Raw genomic sequence first — 23,520 nt, 5'->3', positions numbered from 1 at the left:
CTTGTTTTCCCAATCACTTTGTCTAACAAATATCTGTGCAAATTTATGCAGTGTGCTTCATCTGTATTAGTAATACAAGATTGCAGAATCTAAACAAAAGAGCATGCTTAGCCTTGGCCATGAAGGAAAGGATTTAATCTCACCATTCTGCATATAAAATATTTTTTAGAAAAAGACAGGCTTCCTATTTTGCTATTGGTGGGTCAAAGACACGCACAAAAACAATTGTTTTAGAATCTAATAAACCTCTAGGAATATTCCTGCAAAATTTTGGCCTTTAAAGCAATCCTTTCCCCCAATCTTCCTCCTAAAAATTTGAGATAAAGGCAATGCTTACCTGCCCGCGTGAGTGTCTTGTAGATAGGGCAGAGATAGATGCCTGTGGCTGGAGGCTTGCGGTTGGGCACAGGCACTAACCACAGAACTGCCATCTCTGTGTACAGCTCCTTGGGCCGTGATTCTGTGAGCTGACATAAAATGGGATCCCACCGAGCCCCTTCCAGAAATAAACCATGGATATAACATCCCTCATTAGGCCGCTGGGTTAGGTCATGCACCGGTTGATTCATCACCTACATTGTGAAGATGAAAAAGCAAGTTCTCACAAAAGTACAAAACAAAATAGCTGCTGGAACTGCCAAAAAGAAAAAGGAACGATGATCCACATGTGGTGGAAGTGTGAAAAGGTAAAAGAATTTTGGGAGGATATACATAAAATAATACAGCAAATATCTGATATAAAATACAAGAAAAAACAGAATTATATTTACTAAACATGACTTTTTTCTTAAAGGCAGAGGACGAGAGGAGATTATGGAGAATTATTCTATATATGGTAACTTGCTAGAATGATTATAGCTAAATATTGGAAATCAAAGGAGAAACTACACTGCTACCTCGGGTTACGAAATTAATTCGTTCCGCCATTCCTTTCGTAACCCGAAAATTTCGTAACCCGAAAAGGCTTTCCGTTAGCACTGGAAAGCCTATAGCATTTGAATTTCGCGCCGAAATGAATTTCGTAACCCGAAAAATATTTCGTAACCCGAAACAGTTTTTTCCAATCCAACTTTTTCGTATCCCGGAAATTTCGTAACCCGATCATTTCGTATCCCGAGGCACCAGTGTACAAATAGATGAATGGTTATGGAAATTGGATGAAATTAGACAATTAGATATACTCTCATGTGCATTAGAAGATAAAAAGAAAGATAAAATGGAAAAAGAATGGAGGCAAATAATGACATTCTTGGAAAAAAGATGGTGTTTGGACAAAAACCTGGTTTATAAATGTTATATAGAATAAGAATAAGAAAATGTGTGGACCAGGAACAGAAATATTTTCGGGAAAGAAAACAAGGTTATACACCATTATAAGATAGAATTTGGAGAATACATGTGGATATACAACTGTGTAAAAAAGAAAAATGTTATAGTTTTATTTTTTTCAGGAAAGAGGTTGTATATAGAATTATTTGCAAGAAGCAAACAAAAGAATAAAAGGCAACACAAAGAATCTTTTTGAAGACAGGAAGTAAGGATAAGAAGAACAACTGGATATATGTGTATCAATTGAAACTTTGTATTTATTATTTACTAGGCAATGAAAATCAATTATTTACCACGTAAAAGTACAAAACAAAAATCTCCCAATACAGAACAATAAGAGAACAGTCAGTCTGCCTATACATATTATGCTGACATTATTACCCTTTAACAAAATTCACTGGATGGTAGATGCTTGGCAGCTGTTTAACTGTAATAGGGAGCCATGATTGGTTAGCAGAGCAGCTTTTGATGTTTGGGGTTTTAGTGAAATAGATAGTGGATATGTGTCACTCAGCTTAAAAAAATCTGATTCACTGACCTTAAAATCAAAAGAGATGGTATCTATGGATATGACAGACTTCCTGGCAAAATTCTGTAGTGTTCCTGTTAAAAAGGCCTGGGGAAAGAAGAACCCGCTTATCCAGAACACTGGTGGTATCCCCTTAGCAATCCACTTCTGCAAGAATTCAATGCGCAGCAATAGATCATTTACCCAGGAGGCCAAGGGCTTTAGGGATGGGTACGCCTGTGGGGAAAGAAAGATTCAAGAGCAGTCTTCATAGAGATGGGCCTTTAAATTAAGTTTGTTAAGTATCCATGAACAATTCAAAGTACTATAGTTACAACGTTAGCATTTCTAATAAAATGTAAAATTCAGGTAATTGGTTCAAAATCTATGATTCCAGATTTCTACAAGCAGCAAGTGCTCAGACAGTTGGCTCTGATCCGTTTCTACATCTGTGAAGTTTCAGCATGTTTTGATATTGCTTATGAAGCGACTAATCATCACAGCAGACAAATGAAGCAGAGGCATTTTCATATCACACATCTAAATTTCTGCAACTTTAAAAATACTGATTCACCATCATATGTACCTTATTGTTCCACATCTCTGGGACAGAATTGTTGTACAAACTATTGGACATCAGTTCCAGCTGGGATGACATTACCACAAGGCCTTTGAGAGCTTTGAGCAGATCCTTTAAACTCGCTGCAATTACTTCCAGCAGACGATTATATCTGAGAAACCAAAGCAAGCCAATAAACTAGTGTGATTCTTCCTTCTATATTTCTACTATCTTAACGTGTAGATAAGTTTATATTTTGTGTAGGCAAAGCAAATGATTTGTGACTGCAAGGCAGTTTGTGCCTCATTAAACATACCTGCCTCCAGTTCCACCTTCTCCCCATCTATTTCCCTAGTACCTGCTCTTTGAATTAGCACACTGCAGAGAGTGAAAGGCAGAGATATGAGTCATAGTAGAACCTGTACCTGATCACCTCTTGTGCCAAAACAGTATTCATGGACTCCTCATAGAGTACAGGGTATTTTAGCATTACTTCATGCAGGTCAATAGGCTTAGGCACCTTATTCAATATGTCTTTTGAGGTCTCCTCAACAATCTAGAAAATGGATTGAAAGGACACATACACAGAAATTAGAGTGAACCTATTTATATATTGGTTGAGAGAAAGGTGACTTGCTTTAGAAAAAAGTACATCATAAGCTCCCAGCTTCCACACAAAATTTAATTGCAATTGGACTTGAAGGTTCATGTAAGCTAAACTGCCACCTTGCTCTAGTCTAGTGACAGTAACCTGAGTGTTCTATTATCTAGCTTTCTGGAGATCTTCACACAGCAGAGGAAGTCTATAACCAGGGGTATGTGTGGCTTTAGTAAAAAATAATACACTGAATCTGGGCATTCCAAATTGGCAGAAAGAAGTACTGAAATCTAAGATAAATTATACTAATTAAGCATTTCAATTATTTTGTATAAATAATTCTGTATCATTTTAATTGTGACCAAGGGCTATGGTAGACAATGAATATCTGCCTTCATCCCCTGGAAATATTATTCTCTTAATTCTTCTGGCTGCAACTCCAGAAATAATTGCCTATACATTTTCAGCCATAACTTAAGGACTAGAAACTCGTAGACCTACAAAAACAATTCCTAGGAAGCTTCATTTCATACCCAGTGTGACATTCTGCACCTTTTCTGCTTTCCTGTGGAACTATGAAGCAGACAGTGAAACAGATAGTGCTGTTTGTTAAAAAAATGTTTTGCAGTAAATGGGTGTGTCTGTGCCATGCCGGTAACAAGCTAACAAACCTCCTCCCTGCTTCGGCCTCCTGCCGTTGATGTCTTTGGCTGCAGTTGAATAATGGCTCCAAGCAATGCATATGTCTCATTCTGAGCAAAAGTGATGTTAGCATTGTCGTGCAGTCCAAATATCTCAGGCATGTCATTGAGCGGGAGGCTCTTGATGTACTGGAGGTATCCCTATGGAGAAAAAAATCAGCATCAGAACAAGGAAGAATATCTTTCAAATTTCCAAAGTCATAGAAAAAATAGAAAGAAGAGAGAAATGGTGTCAGGAACAGCAGTAATACAGATTTCACACAGTTTCTTGCCTTTGCAGTCTCATTAATATTGAAAAACTCAAAGCTTGAATTTTCTTGGTGACTTATGCTTGAGTAAATGGAAATTACAACAGTATAATTTTTGGATGTTGCACAAGAATGTATCTAGTACCTCATTACTTAACATTAATAATTTATAAATCAGTATCCCCCCACTGTCCTTGTAACAAGTAACAACTTGTTCCTCGCTCCATAGCCACATGGCTGCTGGGTACAGCTTAGATCCTTTTTAGACAAATGGCCACTGTGTAAAAACTCCCTCTATAGCAGGGATGGACAAAGTGTGGCCCAAGCGTCATTTCTGTGGCCTTCAGAGGTCCCCCATTTCTTTCCAGAAAATGCTCCCAAAGCCTTCCAAAGAGTGAGAAGGGCATTTCCAAAATGTTTTGGAAGGGGGCTTTAACCCTCAGGGACCAAACAAAAATTTAAACCTTTTTTGCATTAAAAAAGTTATCTTGAAAATGCTCTTTAGGAGGTGCGGGGGGCATTGTCACCATGTTTTTGGTTACCCCTCTGCCAATTTAGTCCCAAGAAAGATTTTTCTGAAAAACTAAAGGTCCCGGGCCCAAAATGACCCAGGAAGGCTCTAAAACACAGTGAAAATGCTCCCCTTGTCCCACAGATGGTATTTGAGTGCAAAAAGTTGCATTTTTTGTGGGAGGGAGTACAGCCCTCCAAGTTATCAAGGGAGGATAATAAGGCCCCCTACTCTTCTGCAGTTGCTCACCCTTACTCTACAGTATCACTCAACTTTCTGGGCAGGGAGCTAGATGGTCCTGTTCCCTTCCACTGGAAAACAAAAACAACTAAAATGGTGAAGTGTCTGGAAACCATGCCCTATGACGAAAGAAACTGGAGTGTGTCCAAAGGAGGGCGACTAAAACGGTGAAGGGTCTGGAAACCATGCCCTATGAGGATCGCCTTAGGGAGCTGGGTATGTTTAGCCTGGAGAAAAAAAGTTTAAGGGGTGATATGATAGCCCTGTTTAAATATTTGAAGGGATGTCATATTGAGGAGGGAGCAAGCTTGTTTTCTGCTGCTCCAGAGACTAGAATGCGGAACAATGGATGCAAACTGCAAGAAAAGTGATTCCACCTCAACATTAGGAAGAACTTTCTGACAGTCAGGGCTGTTTGACAGTGCAACAAACTCCCTCAGAGTGTGGTGGAGTCTCCTTCTTTGGAGGTCTTTAAACACAGGCTGGATGGCCATCTGTCGGGGATGCTTTGATTGAGAGTTCCTGCATGGCAGGGGGTTGGACTGGATAGCCCTAGTGGTCTCTTCCAACTCCTTTGGACATGCTCCAGTTTGTCGATATCCTTTTTTAATTTTGGTGCCCAGAACTGGACACAATATTCCAGGTGGGGCCTGACCAAAGCAGAATATAGTGGCACTATTACTTCTCTTGATCTAGACACTATACTTTTATTGACGCAGCCTAAAATTGCATTGGCCTTTTTAGCTGCCGCATCACACTGTTGACTCAGGTTCAACTTGTGGTCTACTTGGACTCCCTTTTACACGTAGTTTCATTCAGCCATGTGTCCCCCATCCTATATCTGTGCATTTCATTTTTTTCGCCGTAAGTGCAGTGTTGAATTTCATTTTGTTAGCTTTGGTCCAGCTTTCTAGTCTATTCATGTCATTTTGAATTTTGATCCTGTCCTCAGGAGTATTAGCTATTCCTCCTAATTTGGTGTCATCTGCAAAAAGTATACCCCCAATTCTGCTATCCAGGTCACTGATGAAGATGTTGAATAGCACTGGGTCCAGGACAGAGCCCTGTGGGACCCCACTGGTCACTTCTCTCCAGGGTGAAAAGGAGCCATTGTTGAGCACCCTTTGCGTTCGGTCGGTCAACCAGTTACAAATCCATGTAACAGTTACTTTGTCTAGCCCACATTTTACAAGGTTGTTTGCAAGAATATCATGGGGAACTTTGTCAAAGACCTTACTGAAATCAAGATATACTATATCCACAGCATTCCCTTCATCTAACAAGCTAGTAATTTTATCAAAAAAATAGATCCAGGTTTATCTGGCATGACTTGTTTCTCTGAAACCCATGTTGACTTTTTGTGATTATGGCATTGCCCTCTAGATGTTCACAGACTCACTGTTTAATGATCTGCTCTAGAATCTTCCCTGGTATTGATGTCAGACTAACTGGACTTTTTGTACAGTTCAGTGTGTGCTTTCTATTTTCTTCTACTTACAACAAGATCATAAGTGGTACTAATCTGCTTGTAGATGCCAGATTCTGAGTAACAATGGTCTGGAGTTAGAACATCGGGGTTATAGAAATCTTCTAAAATATTCATGATGCAGCGTCTGTCCCAGTCATCCGTCACCCTGCCTCCGTAGTTAATCTCACCAGCGGTATACTTCAAAACCTACAAAGAACCAGGGCAAAGAAGTCATTTCTTTTTTTAAAAAATTAATGCCACCTGCCTTTAGACTGCTGACAATAAAACTGAGTACACATCAAAAAAAGCACCATCACAATAAATGGTATGAAAATCAGGCAAATGATGCTTAATAGTCAATCATTGGGAACCAGTTGAAAACAAAGTCCTTGGCTTGAGTGAAGTTGAAGGCTTTCATTGTTTTTTGTGGCTTTTTCAGGCTATGTGGTCATGTTCTAAAAGAGTTTCTTCCTGACGTTTCGCCAGCATCTGTGGCTGGTATCTTCAGAGAAATTCTCTGAAGATGCCAGCCACAGATGCTGGCAAAACATCAGGAAGAAACTCTTCTAGAACATGGCCACATAGCCTGAAAAAGCCACAAAAAGCTATCCTTGGCTTGAATCTCAGTATCCCAGTGTGTGTGTGTGTGTGTGTGTGTGTGTAGAGCAGGGAATGCTTCTCTGAGCATACTGGGACTTTTCTTGTTTCCTTTGTTCATCTCAAAAAGCACTTGAAAGGCTCAGATGACCATCTGGAATAATGTGCAGTACTGACACCCTGCCTCAACCTCAAAGAACAGTTAGCCCACAAAAGATCAGCCATTTTGGACAGGAATGGACTGAATTGCTTTGGGCCTGTGCGGATCCTTTTTTCAGAACCAAAAAATGATTATCCAGTTTGAGGAGGGACACCTATAAGTCTAAAACAGGTTATGAAGGGAGAAGATGGGAAAATAGCCAATTGCATTCCATGCCGAAACTTTGGTTCTCCGGGTATTTTGGATTTCCAACTCCCAGATGCTCTAGTCAGCTAGGCCAGTAGTCAGGAAATTGAAGTCCAAAACATCAAGAGGAGCAAAGTTTGGGAACCACTACACTATAAAGTACCATTGGGCATATGGGGCCCAAAATCTGGTGTATGTGGAGGAGGGAGAGTTGCTTTCATACACTAAGAAAAATGATGGTGTAAAATGTCAAGATACCTTCTCACAGAGCAAGGCAAAGGAGGCCTATTTTGCTCCAGTAAGTTATTCTGATGCTTTCTTAAGAAATCCAGAAAAAAATGAAGGTAAATGTTTACAGCCAAACATAATTATTGAATTCCATGCCATTTAACAATATTCTTAATAATACTAGAAGTGAACTCCCACTCACTGAATATTTTGACATTCAAACATTCACTCAGTCCTTTTCATTACTAAGCTTGTATTTGCAAGGGCCCTTTCATACTACACAATTATCCTGTCTAATGAACAATTTGTAAGCCATTCTGAAAGCATGTCTAAAAAGCAGAGTATAAATACAACAACAACAACAATAAACTCTACAAACAGGGTTCCCAGGATTCCATAGGATGCAGGCATGGCTTTTACGGTGGAATCATAGTGCTCTAATAGTGTAGCATGAAAGGGCTCGGTATTCCCCAGTACACACTTTGCTTGCACCAGAATCCCACCTTGTAAGGGATGTCTTCATATTCATCCAGAAACATCTTTAGCTGGCTGACGCAGATGCGCAAGTCTCCGTCTGTGAACTCATAAGGAATGTTGAACCCCAGTGGCCCAAACTTCCTTCTTTCCAAGGCATTCCCATGGAAGAGGCAAAGTGAGAGGAGCAAGGACTTGAACTCTGAACACTGCAAGGCATAGATATAATATTGGTAAAAGCTTGTATGTTTTTAAAATGTTACAGGCTAAAATGTTAAGATGGGGTGTGTGTCTGTATTAATCCCAGTGTAGAGGCACAGTGACTGTGGGGAAGAGTGGGGAAGTCCATTTTGGGTTGATTAAAAAGGTGACAGCCAAAAGTTTCTTTGACGAAATCAGAAAAAGCTGGTAAGGGCAGAGAGCTGCCTGAAGGTGGATGGAGGGAAAGGGCTCTCTCACCTTGCTGCAGGACTGCAAGAAGTCATTGCTCAGACCACTATATGACTTCAGCAGATTGGCCTTCACTCCTCGAGGGGGTTCAATGGTCATCTTGGATCCATTCTGGAGGATGGACACTGGGAACTTGTTACTAGGCAAACTGGTGAGCCAAAGCCGGAAGTCTCGGTGCACCTGGACCAAGAAATGTTATCCAGCATGTCCTCTTTAGCAGCAACATTTCTACTGAAGAGCCCCTTTCCCCTCCCACCTGAGAAATGTTCTTCCATCATTAATAAAAATAAGCTATGATATTTAGGGGGTAAGGTTGTAGAAGGAGGAAACAAGCTGGGTATGCTTTGATTGAGAGTTCCTGCACGGCAAGGGGTTGGACTGGATGGTTCTTGTGGTCTCTTCCAACTCTATGATTCTATGAATAATTTCTGCTAAGGAGATCTTGCAACCACTTTGAACTTTCAATATATCCTGCATTAAAACTGTACTTTACTCTTAGGAAATCACCCAGATATAGCCTGCAATCCAACATGACTCAACAAAGCATAGTTATGTAGTAGTTCCACATATGGAATCATTCATCACCCTTCCCAGACCTACTGTAGAGCTGGTGAAGTCCTGTCCGCTCCCCCTCAATGGCCATTCCATGCCTGGTGGAGAGTGGGGGGAGGGATTGGAGAAATGTCTGGCTATGTCCCCATAATCAAATACTTTCATGGGGGTCTTGTGCCCCTAATCCCTGGGAAAGTCAAGGGTTGACTGTACTTTATTGTTTTGTTTCTGTTGGGAATTCAAACTATTGGGAAACAGTGAATGAAGGAAGACAGGTAGTTACTGATATTCTCCTTTTCCTAAAAGTGGACTGTCTTCACCCCTGGACAAGACAGGCAGAATCTGAGTGGAGTCTTTGTACCTAGGTGAAGGGGCACAATCCTTCCCCTAAAAATATCTAGCATAACCAGTTACTGATGAGGGCAAGAATCAACATTTAAGTACAAATCTTTTTTTCACCCACCTTGTCAGGGTTGATGCCTTCAATTAATCTCTCCAAAGAAGGCATCCAGCTTGGAGCCAGGTGGCAATTCTGAAAGAAGATCCACTTCCCACGCTCCATACCATTGCGCATCATGGCTTCTGCTCGGGGGCCCTAAGAAGTAAAACAGAATTATACAACCAACCACAATTCTTCAGTTATACATACACCCCTCATATCTATTACTGTATCCCTTTAGGTGTATCTGCACTGTAGAAAGAATGAAGTTTGACACCATTTTAAATGCTGGAGAGCTCCATGCTATTAAATCCTGGGATATATAGTTTTATAAGGTCCTGACAAAACTATATATCTCAGGATCCTATGGGTAGAGTTATGAAACTGCATTATTTCTACAGTGTAGATGCACCCTTTGTCAATATTGACCTGTTAAAATATATTTCTAATTTGTATTGAAAATGTTCAGATGTGTCAATGGTTAACTAAGGTTTAAAATGGTTCCTGTTGAAGGCCAGAAAGTCTAGGCCTGGAAGAGCAAGTCTTCAAGGTCATTGGCTGAGACATAATATAAACAAAATGTATTATTGTTATGCTTTTGTGTAGTATGGTGACTTCATGGGAAAGAGGTGTGTCCACTTGGTGGGAAAGTTGATCTTTTGAGAGAACAAAGACTGATGTCATGTTCAAGTTTTTTTCTCTAGCATGGACTCTGAAAGAGAATAGATGTATAGTAGCTTGCTGTGCATTGTGTAAATAGCAACAAAGTCAATAAATCCTCATTTGAGTGAAAATCTGTGTGGAAGTTACTTTGATCCTGAGTAGCTGAGAAGACTGCATCTGTTCCAGTTGGTACCAGTCCAGAACCACCGGTAACAAGAGACATCAACCATCCCAAAGATCTTTTTCTCTAACAGGACCTGAGGACTAGGAACAAAAATTAAGAAATCTGTGATCCTGTTTGCCAGTTCCTAGTTCTGATGTTAGCAAAGATGTGTCTGAAATGATGTGAGCCATGTCTGAGATCATCCAAGGAGACAGAATGGTGGAACTTAGTACTCCAGATGGCCAATGGCTGGCATCTTAAGAACATATGCACATATAAATTTCCCTTATATGTGTATGTGTCTTTTTTCGGCCTCTGCAGGGCCAAAAGCCCTGGATATATTGAATAGCTTGAAGGTCCCTGCACTGTAATTCCATAACTCATGGAAGGTAGATAGGAATACAGAAATGATGTGAAATAACCAGACATGAAATGATGACATCAGCAATGAGATCTGTCAGGGTCTTCCAGATGTCTCAGCATTGATATAATCATTTCATGTCTGACTATGGGGACATAGCCAGATTTTTCTGTGAACCTGCCCACTCCCCATGATGTATAGAAGCAGGGGATGCTGATGTATATGGCTCATCGTAGCATAGGTCCACAAGTGGACCTATTACAGTACTCTACACTGAGCCATAGAGGACTGTGGCCAGGGTTTGTTTTTTCAGGTCCTTGGAGAGCTGCTAGACAGTGCTCTTGAGTGTTGGGGAATTGCTATATTCAATGTCTGCCTTAGTCAAATTCCCCTTCTCTACTTGAAAGCCCATTGGTGGAATTGATCACATCCCAAGCTTTTCCACTTAGATGGAAAGCACCCTGAAGACTAAACACTCCACAGTAAGCTTTGCTCTGGGCTCTTACTTGTCCTTGGCCAAGAGAAATGGCAGATAGCTTCTTGGAAAACTTCATTTCTTCAGCAAATTTGTAGAGATCAGCAGCTGGGTCTGTGCCTGGAGAGAGGACGAAGATCAGCGGGGTGGTTGCAGCAGACTCCTTAAATACTACAGAGAGGTTTGCAGTCTAAAAGAGGAAAAGGGGGATGTTGCTGTTAAGAACTTGTGGTTCACAAGAGAAAAAAAGAGTCTGCTTACATAGGCAAAGGCTACTGCATCTCCTTCCAATGATTTCATTTACTTGTGGGGAAAGACAGGTTGCTTATCTGTAACGGTATTTCTTTGAGTGGTCATCTGTGAATTCACACAAATGGGGTATTCTGTGTCTGCACAGCTAGCTTTGGAACCTTCTTGGAGATACTAGAGGCATTTTGGCAGTAGACCCCCCCCCCCAATTCTCCAACTGCCCTATTGGGCCAGTTTCCCACCTAAACCCTCCGTTCCATGGATGCCAAGCAGTAGCAGCTCAGGCCAAAGGAGAGGCAGGGCACAACTGTGTGGGGAGGATAGGTGAGATTTGTGTTAGTTTGTAGATGATCACTTGAAGAAATACCATTATAGGTAAGCAACCTGTTCCTCTTCTTCATGGTCTCTGCGAATCACACAAATGGATTCGACTGACAACCTTTGGTCAATGGAGGAGGGAGTGCCATGCCACACAAGAAAGGCATATTGACCCCAAACAGAAACACCATCTGGGAAATGAAGCCCAAGGGCATGCAAAGATGAGGACAGAGAATCCCACTAAAATGATGACTCTACAGAGTCAAGCAGAAATCCAATAGTGAGACATAGTGGAAACAGTCACCAATGGAGGTAAAACATGCCCATTGGCAGGAAACAGGCTTGCCAGCTAACCGTATATTGCGAAGACTGTAGGTAGACTGTGATGGTCCTTAATAAATGGCAGGTGTAAACTAAGGTCAGGGAACGCCCCCCCCCCCCCCCAAATAGCATAGGTGTGTTGTCAATGGTGATTATGCCAAAGCTACCGAATAGGTAGGTGGCATGAAAGCGAAGGAAGCTCACTACTGTAAGGTTAAGGGAAATAACAAACTAGAAGGTCTGGCATACAGACATTGTCTAATCTGAAAGATGAATTGAAGCCAACATGAATGGCAAATGCTTGCAACAATGCGAGGTTGCACAGGTCGGGACATTGATATCCAGAAAATAGTCCCTCCCAGAACAGACTCTGGAGATGATCTCTGTCAGGCTGCCATTCAGTTGGTATGACTATGGAGTCAGGGACCAATGCAGACTGACATTGGGCAGCCATTCAATTGGTTTGACCCCAGAAAGTCAGGGACCGATGAGGGTCGAAGTCAGGCTGCAAGCCAATTGATATGACCCTGGAGAGTCAGAAATTGATAAGAATCCATGTTGGGCTGCCAGCTAATCTGTTTGATCCCAAAGAGTCATGGACGGATAAAGATCCAGGTTGTGTAGCCAGCCAATCAGTTTGACCCCGGAGAGTCAGGAACTGACGAGGGTCAAAGTTGGGCTAGAAGCCAATCGGTATGACTCTGGAGAATCATAGAATCAGAGAATCATAGAGTTGGAAGAGACCACTAGGGCCATCCAGTCCAACCCCCTGCCATGCAGGAAATCCAGGAGAGTCAGGGACCGATGCAGATCGAAGTCAAGCAGCCATCCAATCGGTTTGATTCGAAGAATCATTGACTGACGAGGGTTAGAAGCCAATCAGTATGACCCCGAAGAGTCAGGGACCGATGAGGATCAACGTTGGGCTGCAAGCCAGCTGGTTTGGCCCCAGAGAATCAGGGACCAATGATGATGCCATCAAATTGGTTTGACCCTAGAGAGCCAGGGACCAGTGAGGACCGAAGTTGAGGCAGCAAATAATAACTCCTCCTCAGAAGTATGATGAAAGCAAGACGAATGGCCATGAGGCAGATTGTCCTCAGGAAAAAGAGCGGCTCTAACCAAGCAAAGAAGCAAGGCCAGTGGCCGTTTTATAACTTTCCCTCAGAGATAAGAGGTGAAAAGCATGCCAGGGAAGTGGGCATCATTTAAAAAATTTTTCCTCGGGATTACAAAGGGAGTATGCCAAGTGCGCCAGTAAGGCAGGCATCATTTTAAAAACTTCTCCTCAAGAGTAAGTGGGAAGAAAAAAAGGGGGGACTCTGCCAAGCACATAAATTGAGGTGAGCAGCCACTGTATCAAAATAAATAAATAGGGCAAGGGCCTTGCCAATGAGAGGCAAGGCAAGTTGCTGTTAAAACAACTTTACTTCAGAATTAAAATTTACATTTAAGTATGTGATTGTCTAAGAAATCACAGTGCTGGCTGTCGTTAAAACAGCTGCACCTCAGAATTTAAATTCACACTTAAGTACGTGACTCTCTAAGAAATCACAGTTGAAGTTGTCATTAAGCAACTTTACTTCAGAATTTAAATCCATATTAAAGTATACACTTCTCTGTATACTTTAAAAAATTGTAGCATTTTGTTTGAAAATATGCATTTTGTTTTAAAATATGAACACGATGTTAAAATGTTCCCATCAAAATGCAGATTGATCCTGTCAAATCGAGTTGTAAAGTCTGACAGAGTTCTTAAATGCTGCTAGCATGGCAGACAAAAGGAACTGAGGGTTTAGGTGGGAAACTGGCCCAATGGAGCAGTTGGAGAGTGGGCAGGGCTACTGCCAAAACATCTCTAATATCTCCAAGAAGGTTCTGAAGCTAACTGCACAAGTGCAGAATAATCCATTTGTGTGATTTGCAGAGACCACAAAGAAGAATAAGATTGTTGCTACAACTGAACGCAGCCAGAATGGAAAAAACACAATAAAGACCACAAGTTGATTGCCTAAGCCAACACATCAGCTATTTTCACATCTGTAGAGGGCTTCCTTTCTGCCCTAGACACCTGTTTCAAAGTGGCTTCCTACCTGTGGCTCGATAAAGCTCTGCCCCAAATTTGCAGCCACAAAGTCCTGCATTGCGTTAGTAACTTTGTCCCCTCGCAGACAGCGCAGAACCAGCAGCTTCTGGAAACTATCCAGCTTGGTGTTCCAAATGCCAGGCAGAGGCTCCCTAGAAGAGAGAAATAGACCATGTCGGGTACATACATTTGGTGCATTATGCACAAAAAGGTTCCACATGCAGGACTAGAGAACAGATGGAAATATCTGGAAATTTCCTGAGGAAAATTATCCTTTTCATCTGTTTTTCTTTATTGGCATGGGGTGGGATAGGGGTTGGAGTTGGGGTTGGGTCAAGGAAGCATCAGTATCTGTAATTATACCAAGAGGTGAAGGGAAAGTTACCTGTGAGGTTCAGCGCTGTCAAAGATTTTTCGGAAAGCATACAAATTTGACACAAAATCATTGGCAAATTGGGAAAAATTGGGCAGGTTGGTTAAGGCCAGGATATCATTCCATGCTCTTTCATATAACCAGGTAGGAGCTGGATTATCTTGCATGATCTTCACAGCGCCACCAGAAATGAGGTATCGCCACTCATCCTGTAAGATGAAACCACAAAGAGGATGTAGGAAGATAATAAATAATAATAAATAAAACTTTTATTTCTACCTCGCTTTTTGTGAAAACAATCATAGCGGCTTACAATGTTAAAAGAATACACCATATGGACAGGTTGCTTACCTGTAACAGTATTTCTTCGAGTGGTCATCTGTGAATACATACAAATGAGTTTCACTGCGCCTGCGCAGTGCTGTTTGGAAACTTCTAGAATCACTGGGCAAAGTACACTTTGCAACATATGGTAACTTTTTGGCGGTAACTCCACCCACCCGTTATAAGGCCCCTGCGTTCCCACTCTTTTCCCCAGTTCCTTTTTTCTGCCGCGTTGGCTGCTGTTTAGGGAACTTCACTTGCGTTTGCTAGCTTTTCTGACTGAATCACTGGAAATTTTTTTTGACTTCAGACCGTGTTTTTGACTCTCCTTACTCTATTCTCCCCGTGTATTGTTGACTCTGGATCACTTTGACTCTGGCTTCGCTTTCGACTATGTCTCTGGCTCCATTCAAAAAATGTGACGTCTGTGGCGGTAAGGTGCCGGTCCAGGACCCCCATTCCTCCTGCCTTCTTTGTATGGGAAGGGACCGCAACGTCAAGGCTTGCCCGCTCTGTAAGTCCCTTATATCCCAGGTGAGAAAGAACCGGGAATCTCGCCTCACTTCCGCGATTGCCCAGGGCGTTTCCGAACAGCACTGCGCAGGCGCAGTGAAACCCATTTGTATGATTCGCAGAGACCACAAAGAAGAAATACAAAATATCCCACCTTAAAAAAGAATTAAACAGTTTAAGGTTAAATTACATGAACAACTAAAACAATTAATGGTGGGCAGAGTCATCAGATATATATGAGGGGGGGTCGCTACATGGCTAAGTAATTTATTCTGGGAAGGCCTGCTGGAAGAGATCCGTCTTAACAGCTTTCTTGAAGCTATCTAGATTGGTGATTTGACAGTTCTTGTCTGGCAGGCCATTCCACAGGTTGGGGGCAGTTGCAGAAAAAGCCCTCTGGGAAGTCGCAGTCAATCTGGTCTTTATAGGATGCAGTAAGTTCCTCCCAGAGGACCTGAGAGCATGGGGCGGATTGTATGGAAGTAGCCGATTGTTTAAATAAGTTGGGCCCAAGCCATATAGTGCATTAAAGGCAATAACCAAGACCTTGTACTGTGACCGAAAAATAATAGGTAGTTTCCCTCTGTCAATCTTCGCTAGAAGTGCCAATATACCCCAGTCCCATAAATGGCACTTGCTAAAATGTTGGCAGATGTAGCTGGGGCCATTCAGTGCTACTATTTATCAGTGGCAGTTATCACTTCTGTAGGGGCTATTCAGAGAGATGTATTACTTCTGTACTGATCAATGATGTATTATGGTTATATATAACACTGAAGCTGGGCAAATCCTAAAAGCCCTCCCGTGCCCTCGCCTGAATTTTTCAAAGTGCCAGAGGATAGCTCAGTGTGCAATTTTGAAGTGGTCAAAGTTTCCTCTCTCCCCACTTTCCCAACTGGGGTAGCCTTTCTGAAAAAAACTAGGAATGTCCGCTATGCCATGGGCATGCTGGATAAGTCAATGTGGCCATAGGACTGTGGAGAGCCTTGTCATCATAAAACGGACAGAAAGGCTTTAAAAAATTATGAAAAAGAAATAAAATAAAATAAAAGGTATTGTGAGAGGATCTTTGGCTGCCTCAATTAAACTAAGGTGAGCTCATGGATGCTTTTGAGAAACTCATTTGTCCTCTGAAAGCAGCTGAACAAGGTATGAATAGCTCACAAAAGTGTGTGACAGAGTGTGTGTGTGTGTGTGTGTGTGTGTGTGTATGGGATACATAACTTTATTTAGTTCTCCCATTCAGCAGTGATAACAAACAGCAGGAAAAAAATAGTGCAATCTGCATGTCCTTCCTGGGCATTTAACAGTCATTTTACTCACCATGTCTATTTTGCCTTCATTCATCATGATTCGGATGCACACTAGAAATGCAAACATGAGCTTGTGCTTCTCAAAGAGACTGCGACAAACATTGCTGTAGAGGCTGAAGGTGAGGTACTTATTGATATTTGCTATCCGCTTCTTTAGAGTGTCTGAAAATAGCAATGCAGAGAGAGAGAGAGAGAGAGAGAGATAAAGACCAGCAGTCTGATTTGAAGACTTGCTACATGCTTCCCCTTGGAAGCATACTGAGCTTTGTCTGAAGATGAAGACCATGAGGATGTCTGGAGGTTATTTAAAACACATTTATGGCTCAGTTGGTATAAGGATATCAACTGATATGTCAGAACTTTTAAAAAATACTACCATGCAGGAAAGTATTAAATTCATGTTATTTATACACTACCCTGAGTTCTTGGGAACCAGTGTAGTGGTTTGAGTGATGAACTAGGACACTGGAAGACCAAGGTTCAAATGCCTCTTGAGCCATGGAAACAGACTGGGTGAAAGTCACATTCCTTCAGCCTTAGGGGAAAGCAATGGCAAACATCCTCTGAAAAATCTTGCCAAGAAAACCCTAGAATAGAGTCACTGTAGGGTTGGCATAAATCAGAAAGTACCTGAAACCACAGAACAGCGGCAATCTGAGGTCATGATATAAATATTTTAATAAATAAAAAACCTTTAAAATTAATATGGTATCATTTAGGTGACAGCAAGGTGGATAGCATGGAGCTGCCTGCCTTTGACCATTCTGAGCAATGATGGTTAGACAGTGAGCTTGGGAACTTGCCACTACCGCAGTGTTTTTCTCAAGCTTTTGCAGGTAATCTTGTCTTTTTTGTATTTTTAAAATTGTCTATTTTGGTTTTTTAGCCTTAGACTCATCTTTTTCATTGAATTTGGAGTCGGAGTCATACTTTCGCCCAGTCTCATTGGAGCGGTTTCTCGTTATCTTCACCACGACCCTCGTGACCAGAGGAAGTGGAGGGAATCATAGAATCATAGAATCGTAGAGTTGAAAGAGACCACTAGGGCCATCCAGTCCAACCCCCTGCCATGCAGGAAATCCAAATCAAAGCATCCCTGACAGATGGCCATCCAGCCTCTGTTTAAAGACCTCCAAGGAAGGAGACTCTATCACCCTCCGAGGGAGTGCATTCCACTGTCGAACAGCCCTTACCGTCAGGAAGTTCCTCCTAATGTTCAGGTGGAATCTCTTTTCCTGTAGCTTGCATCCATTGTTCCGGGTCCTGTTCTCTGGAGCAGCAGAAAACAAGCTTGCTCCCTCTTCAATATGACATCCTTTCAAATATTTAAACAGGGCTATCATATCACCTCTTAACCTTCTTTTCTCCAGGCTAAACATCCCCAGCTCCCTAAGTCGTTCCTCATAGGGCATGGTTTCCAGACCCTTCACCATTTTTGTCGCCCTCCTTTGGACACGCTCCAGTTTCTCAATGTCCTTTCTGAATTGTGGCGCCCAGAACTGGACACAATATTCTAGGTGGGGCCTGACCAGAGCAGAATACAGTGTAGAGCATTTCCCCTGGCCACCTGAACAGGAAGGCATCTCCAAGGGAGTTCAGGGATTGAGTTCTGAAACAAAACAGAATACAGTGGGAGTTGAGCTGAGTTGCAGACAGGTCTATCCAGGGAGTCCTCCAGAGACGGAAAAGGTCAGTGACCATCTCGGGATGGAGCATTTACTCATGGCACGAGGTTGAGGATCAGCTCAGCTGGTCGGCCAATTCGTTGTCCTCTCCTAGAAGGTGAACTGCCTGAAGGAAAATCCCTTTTGGGATGCACCAGTCCCAGATGTGCAATGTTGATCTCGAGGAGTATTGGGGATCTCATACCTCCTTGTTTGTTGAGGTAGTACAAGACAGTGATGTCTGTCAGTAACAGTGCTATCTTGCTTGTCAGGGATGTCTCGAAGGCCCAAATAGCTTTCAATTTGAGTATGTTGATGTGGAAGGTCTGCTCCAGGAAGGACCCCTTGTCCCTGACGGTGAAGCTGGAAGTGTGAGCTCCCCAACCTTCCATGGAAACATCCATGGCCAGAGTTATCTGCAGTTGAGGAGGCGAGAATGGCATGCCAATGCAGACATTCTCGGAGTTGAGCCACCAATGGAGGGACAGGGTGACAGGTCTCAGTACTGTGAGCCATTTGGTTAGAGAGTCTATCATGCAGTTGAAGAGCGGGAGAAACCATTACTGTAGTGGACAAAGCCGAAGGCTTACCCATGGGTGACAAAAGTTGTTGAGGCCATGTGACTCAATGCCACCTGAATGGTGTGGGCTCTGACCCGTCTGTGGGAGAGGCATTCTTGAACTGCGGAGAAGAGGGTCTGAAATTGGTTGGAAGCCAGATAGGTGATGGAATCTTCAGAATCGAGGATGGTTCCGATGAATCTTATCTGCCTGGATGGGGTGTGTGCCCGAGAGAATTGAGGAGACATTGCAAATTTGATATCTTTCTGTAGGTCTTCCTTGGAAGATGCAGCAAAGAGCCAGTCGTCCAAGTATGGGAAGACTTTGATTCTGCTCTGGTGAAAGTATGCCACAACAGGAGCCATGCACTTGGGGAAGACCCTTGGTGCTGTTGTTATGGTACCTCTTGGTACACCTTGGTCCCAGTGGTGAAGGACAGGAACCTTCTGTGATTCTCCTATATTGAAACGTGAAAGTAAGCGTCTTTCAGATCGATGGTGGTGAACCAGAGGTCCTGCTGCAACAGGGGCAAAATAGAGGCAAGAGTTACCATATGAAAGCGATGCTAAATCAAATAAGCATTAACGAAATGAAAGTCCAGAATGGGCCTCAGGCTCTCATCTGACTTGGGTACAATAAAATACCAAGAAAAATAACAGCTGTGAATCTGAGAAGGCTCCAAGTGTGATATAGCAACCTTTTGCAAGAAGGTGTGTACTTCGTCAAGGAAGGTGTCTGAGGGGTGTGTGGAAACAACAGCTCTAGTGAACGGGAGCTCTTCGAACTCGAGGGCATAGCCTCTGCAGATGATGTCATGGATCCAGGAGTTGAAAGTTACCATGGCCCAGGTGTTGAGGAAGGGCCTTAAGGCATGACAAAGGGAAGAGTGGAGGCAGATGGAGTACGCAGCTGGTCTTCAGAGCCTTTTCTTACTATGGTCGGTGTTGGCTTTGTGGAAGTTTTTCCAGTACTGAGGCTGCTGCTGCTGACGACCACCAGAAGAGAAGGAGGATTGAGATGGGTAGCGCTGCCTGGTCTGCTCCTGCTATTGGTGATAAGGACAATCCTGGCTTTGTGGAAAGGACCTCTGCTGGCTTCCATAGCGCGGGTACTGGCCTCCAAAGCGCCACTTCTGAGAAGGCTGAAAACCAGATGAAGACATGCCATGTTTTTTGGCTGCTGTTTTCATCCAGTATTTGTAATTCAAACGGTCATCAGTTTCTTTGTTAAAGAGACCAGCGTTGTTGAAAGGCATGTCTTCAATCACTGCTTTTCCGTGGGGCATGAGATTGGAACCTCTGAGTCACGTGTGCTGGTGCAAAGACTTTGAGGCACAGTCTGACGAATGTCTAGTGGCAGTGATCTGAAGGCCGCTGATAGCATGTGCCTCCTCCTGAAGCATGTTGGCCAAAGGACATCGTTCTTCACGGAGATCATTGATGAGTGGAAGAAAATGTTCCATCAAATGTTGCTGATAGGCCCCCATACAGGCCATATAATTGGCCACCTTTAAGTCCGGGATGTTAGACACATATACCTTCTTGGCTAAACCATCTATCTTTTTACTCTCACGATCCATCAGAAACGTGGAGGTTTTGGGTGTAAAGGTGGACTGAGACCTCTCCACGATGGCTGAGTTGGGTTTGGGGTTGATTGAAAAGCCAGGCAGATTGGGATGAAGAGATCTTGTAAAGGTTCTCCACCTTCTTGGAAGTTGATGCCACTGAAGCTGGGGTGTCCCAAGAACGTCTCACGATTTGTTTCAAGGAAGGCAGAAAAGGAATGGAGGCCAGAGGCGGTACCTTGCCATGTACGCGTCGCTCATTTGGGTTCAAAGCATCATCGTCCAGGTAGGTGATCTTGAGTTCGAGAACATTGCCCATGGAGATTACATGTTGTTGTTGTTGTTGTTATTATTATTATTATAGCTTATTTCTAAAGCGCTGTAAATGTACACCGTCAGGATGTGTTCTGCAAAAGACTTTACATCATCCGTTGGAGAAGAACAAGTCAATTCCTGAAGCGAATGGATGGCATTGGTGGCCGATCTGCCCAACTCCGAATCCAAAGACTGCTAGTCATGGAGAGTAGTCTGCTTCAAAACCAGAGGTGGAGACTCTGGGCCTGGGTCTGAGTAGGGTTGGAAGACACAGCAGCCGCTGTCTTCAAAGTCAAGGGCTTTGTTCCAAACTGACAGTGGATGACCTTGAGATCGTCTGGCATACAGTCTTGTTGTCATAGTAATACTCTGGGTTGTCTTCAAAGGCAGGTTCAGAGAGGCCTGTAGCTGCTTCCCTCGCCAGTACTAGAGTCTGAGACCGGCGACGCTGGGTCTTATGGGAAGACCCTGAATTCTGAAGGTGGGGTGTGAGGATCAGGAGTTCGGTATCAATGACCTCTTCCTCATCAGAATTGGACAAGACACGGATTCTCAGTTCTTGGAAGCATGTGGCTGGGCCAGTGTGAGCTGGAGGAGTCATTGGAACAGTGTGAGAAGTCGGTGGAGTGGTACGTCGGGGCTGGTCCCGCTTGATCTCCGTCGGTACCGAAGACGCCCTTTGTGAACCTAAGGGATCGGAACGGGACCTCCTGGCACTGTCATCTGAAGCCGAATGTTCAGAACGGCCCTTCTTGGCAGACGAGGCCTCTGTCTCTTGGCAGAGGATTTCGAGCCTTGATCCTTGTCAGGACACTTATCCTTCACCCAGGCAGAAGAGGCAAGCAGTGTGGGGATCCCCACCTGCCAACTGCCATCTTACTGCCACAGGTCTCACATCTCTTAAACGGTGTAGAGCAGGAAGCCATAATGAATGAGAAGTCAAATTGAAATCCATAGAAGTCTAAGATGAGCCAAAGTCTTTGAAATCCAAGATAGTAAAAAAAAAAAAAACCAAGCTAAATTCGATTCCAGTAGTAAAAAATGAGCAATTCCAATCAGAGCAAAAAGGAGCAGCTTTCAGCATGCAGTTGCTGTAGCCCCGATCTGGCGCTGAAAGGGGTGGCCAGAAGCTGCTCCTTTGAGGATGTCTGTTTTGCCGCTAATCTGGACATGATAGAGATTCTACAACACTGGTAATGATTTTGTAGGACTTGATTTATGACCTGGAATGAGGAGGTATTGGTGCCCTCTTGAAAGATCTGTGAATTTCATTCTACTGGATCTCCAATCCCTCAAGTGTGAGAGCCAAGACCTTAAATAGATGAGTCTAGACTGCAACAGAATATAAAAGGAATGGTGTTTTGGATTTCATTTTTTTTAACTTCATGGGAATTTTTATTCTGACCATAGATATGTTCTACTTTAACTGTCTGTCAAGATTTAAACCTTACTGCTAATGATTTTACTATACAAAATATAGACCAAGATCCTATGTCACTGAAGCTACATCTCCTTATTCAATCCCTGCAAACCCACCTTACTAGCCAGGTAGCTGCACCCTGCATGGTTTCATCACACTGCTTTCTTTTTTAAAGGTGGCATCTTCTGTTGTAGTCTAGATGTCACTTGTAGAAGGGGGCTGGCCATGTAATAATTCAACACCATACTCTCCAATGCCCCACAGCTCCTTTAATTGGTGTGGCTGCCTGGCCGCCAATGTAGATTTAGGACAGCATTTGTGGTTGTTGAAATGGTGCCAAGATTAAATGTGAATTTCAATATTTCTGATGTTGTATGTTTGATTTACAACATTGTAATTATTGAACAGGTTGCCAGTGATAATTTTCTGCAAAATCTAAATAGGGCTGATTATGTTCTTTTGATCCTAATCAGAATATATGTGGTACTGGAATTTTCTGGATCAGTGGAGATTCCCATTAAATTATTAAAACTACCTGCTCTTTCAGAGTTTGAAATTCCTGTCAGGAATATATTGAGGAACCATTCCAATGAATATTGGTACATGGGGTCAACGTTGGACAGATCTGAAACACAGAAGAATAGGATCTGGGTGCGAACTGCCACAGGTACATATTCCAGCCGAGTGATATCAATATCCTTCTCTGTCTGCTCAGCTGCCTTCACTTTGGCCTGGAGGAAACACAACAAAACAAAATGCAGTTTCACAATATATTAAAAGGAACAGCTAATTGGGTGGAACTGCAAATCTGTTACCAACCTGAATTTCCCCTGCTTTTAGCTTGGATGCCTCCAGCACTTTGATGAGCTCCAAATCATCAACAGGGTTTCCCTCAGAGGAACTCAGACGATAGAGGATCTGATCTTCTATTTCTTTCAGCTCTTGCCTCATCTTGGCATTACTCACAATCAGCTGGTTCTTGGCCTCTTCCAAGTCAGGACGTTCTTCAGCCACCACTTGGCCTAACAACTGGTCTTCTAAGCCGCTATAAAATAAAGAAATAAATCAAACCTTACATATTTATAACTTGATTCTGATTGTCCCCACTTTCCAACTGCCATGTCCACACTAGGCCTAGGCAAAGTAATAGTTTGAACTGACAAGACTGATGGGATGCTGCCTTTACTTTGAAACACGGGAACAAAGCTGACATAATTAAAGGGGAACAAGGAAAGAGATTGTACATTTGGCAAACAGTAAAAATAAAAAAATGAAAAGCATTGCTTTGTTATCAAAGCTCTCAAATCAATATCTTTATTCAGTGTATATGGCTTCCACTATTCAGTATAAGAAGGGCAGACAGAGTTCAGGGGCCAACATAGGATACTGTGAAAAAGTACTGAAAACCAATATTACCTGGGGGACAGGGTGAAGTTAATCAGTGTCAGCTTGGTGGATAGTTCTGGTGTGTAATGTGGGTTAGGCAGGTTGGTGGTGATGTACATCTTGAAATCCTCATGATATGGAATCACTGTGTCACCCAGTTTCAGCACAGTGCTGCCTTGCTGTTTGTAAGTCTGTGCATTAGGG

The 23,520-nt window shown here is 42.8% G+C and overlaps 1 protein-coding gene across 4 annotated transcripts in view; it reads right to left on the bottom strand.

Moving 5' to 3' along the window:
* The window catches only part of DNAH1 (dynein axonemal heavy chain 1), a 234,667-nt gene that overhangs the window by 2,134 nt on the left and 209,013 nt on the right, over nucleotides 1-23,520 (bottom strand). For all 4 annotated transcript variants that reach the window (XM_042449836.1, XM_042449837.1, XM_042449839.1 and 1 more), the window contains 16 exons: nucleotides 23,347-23,507; nucleotides 22,750-22,975; nucleotides 22,466-22,661; nucleotides 16,418-16,569; nucleotides 14,270-14,466; nucleotides 13,892-14,036; nucleotides 10,942-11,100; nucleotides 9,273-9,404; nucleotides 8,267-8,437; nucleotides 7,837-8,016; nucleotides 6,193-6,369; nucleotides 3,666-3,836; nucleotides 2,822-2,952; nucleotides 2,424-2,568; nucleotides 1,868-2,074; nucleotides 338-572 (listed from right to left, as the gene is read on the bottom strand). In XM_042449836.1, coding sequence (XP_042305770.1) covers nucleotides 338-572; nucleotides 1,868-2,074; nucleotides 2,424-2,568; nucleotides 2,822-2,952; nucleotides 3,666-3,836; nucleotides 6,193-6,369; nucleotides 7,837-8,016; nucleotides 8,267-8,437; nucleotides 9,273-9,404; nucleotides 10,942-11,100; nucleotides 13,892-14,036; nucleotides 14,270-14,466; nucleotides 16,418-16,569; nucleotides 22,466-22,661; nucleotides 22,750-22,975; nucleotides 23,347-23,507 — 2,785 coding nt within the window. The remainder of the gene's footprint in view (nucleotides 1-337; nucleotides 573-1,867; nucleotides 2,075-2,423; nucleotides 2,569-2,821; nucleotides 2,953-3,665; nucleotides 3,837-6,192; nucleotides 6,370-7,836; nucleotides 8,017-8,266; nucleotides 8,438-9,272; nucleotides 9,405-10,941; nucleotides 11,101-13,891; nucleotides 14,037-14,269; nucleotides 14,467-16,417; nucleotides 16,570-22,465; nucleotides 22,662-22,749; nucleotides 22,976-23,346; nucleotides 23,508-23,520) is intronic.

The sequence above is a fragment of the Sceloporus undulatus genome, chromosome 2, assembly GCF_019175285.1.
Source record: "Sceloporus undulatus isolate JIND9_A2432 ecotype Alabama chromosome 2, SceUnd_v1.1, whole genome shotgun sequence".
Taxonomy (NCBI): domain Eukaryota; kingdom Metazoa; phylum Chordata; class Lepidosauria; order Squamata; family Phrynosomatidae; genus Sceloporus; species Sceloporus undulatus.
This window is presented reverse-complemented; position numbering and strand designations above follow the sequence as displayed.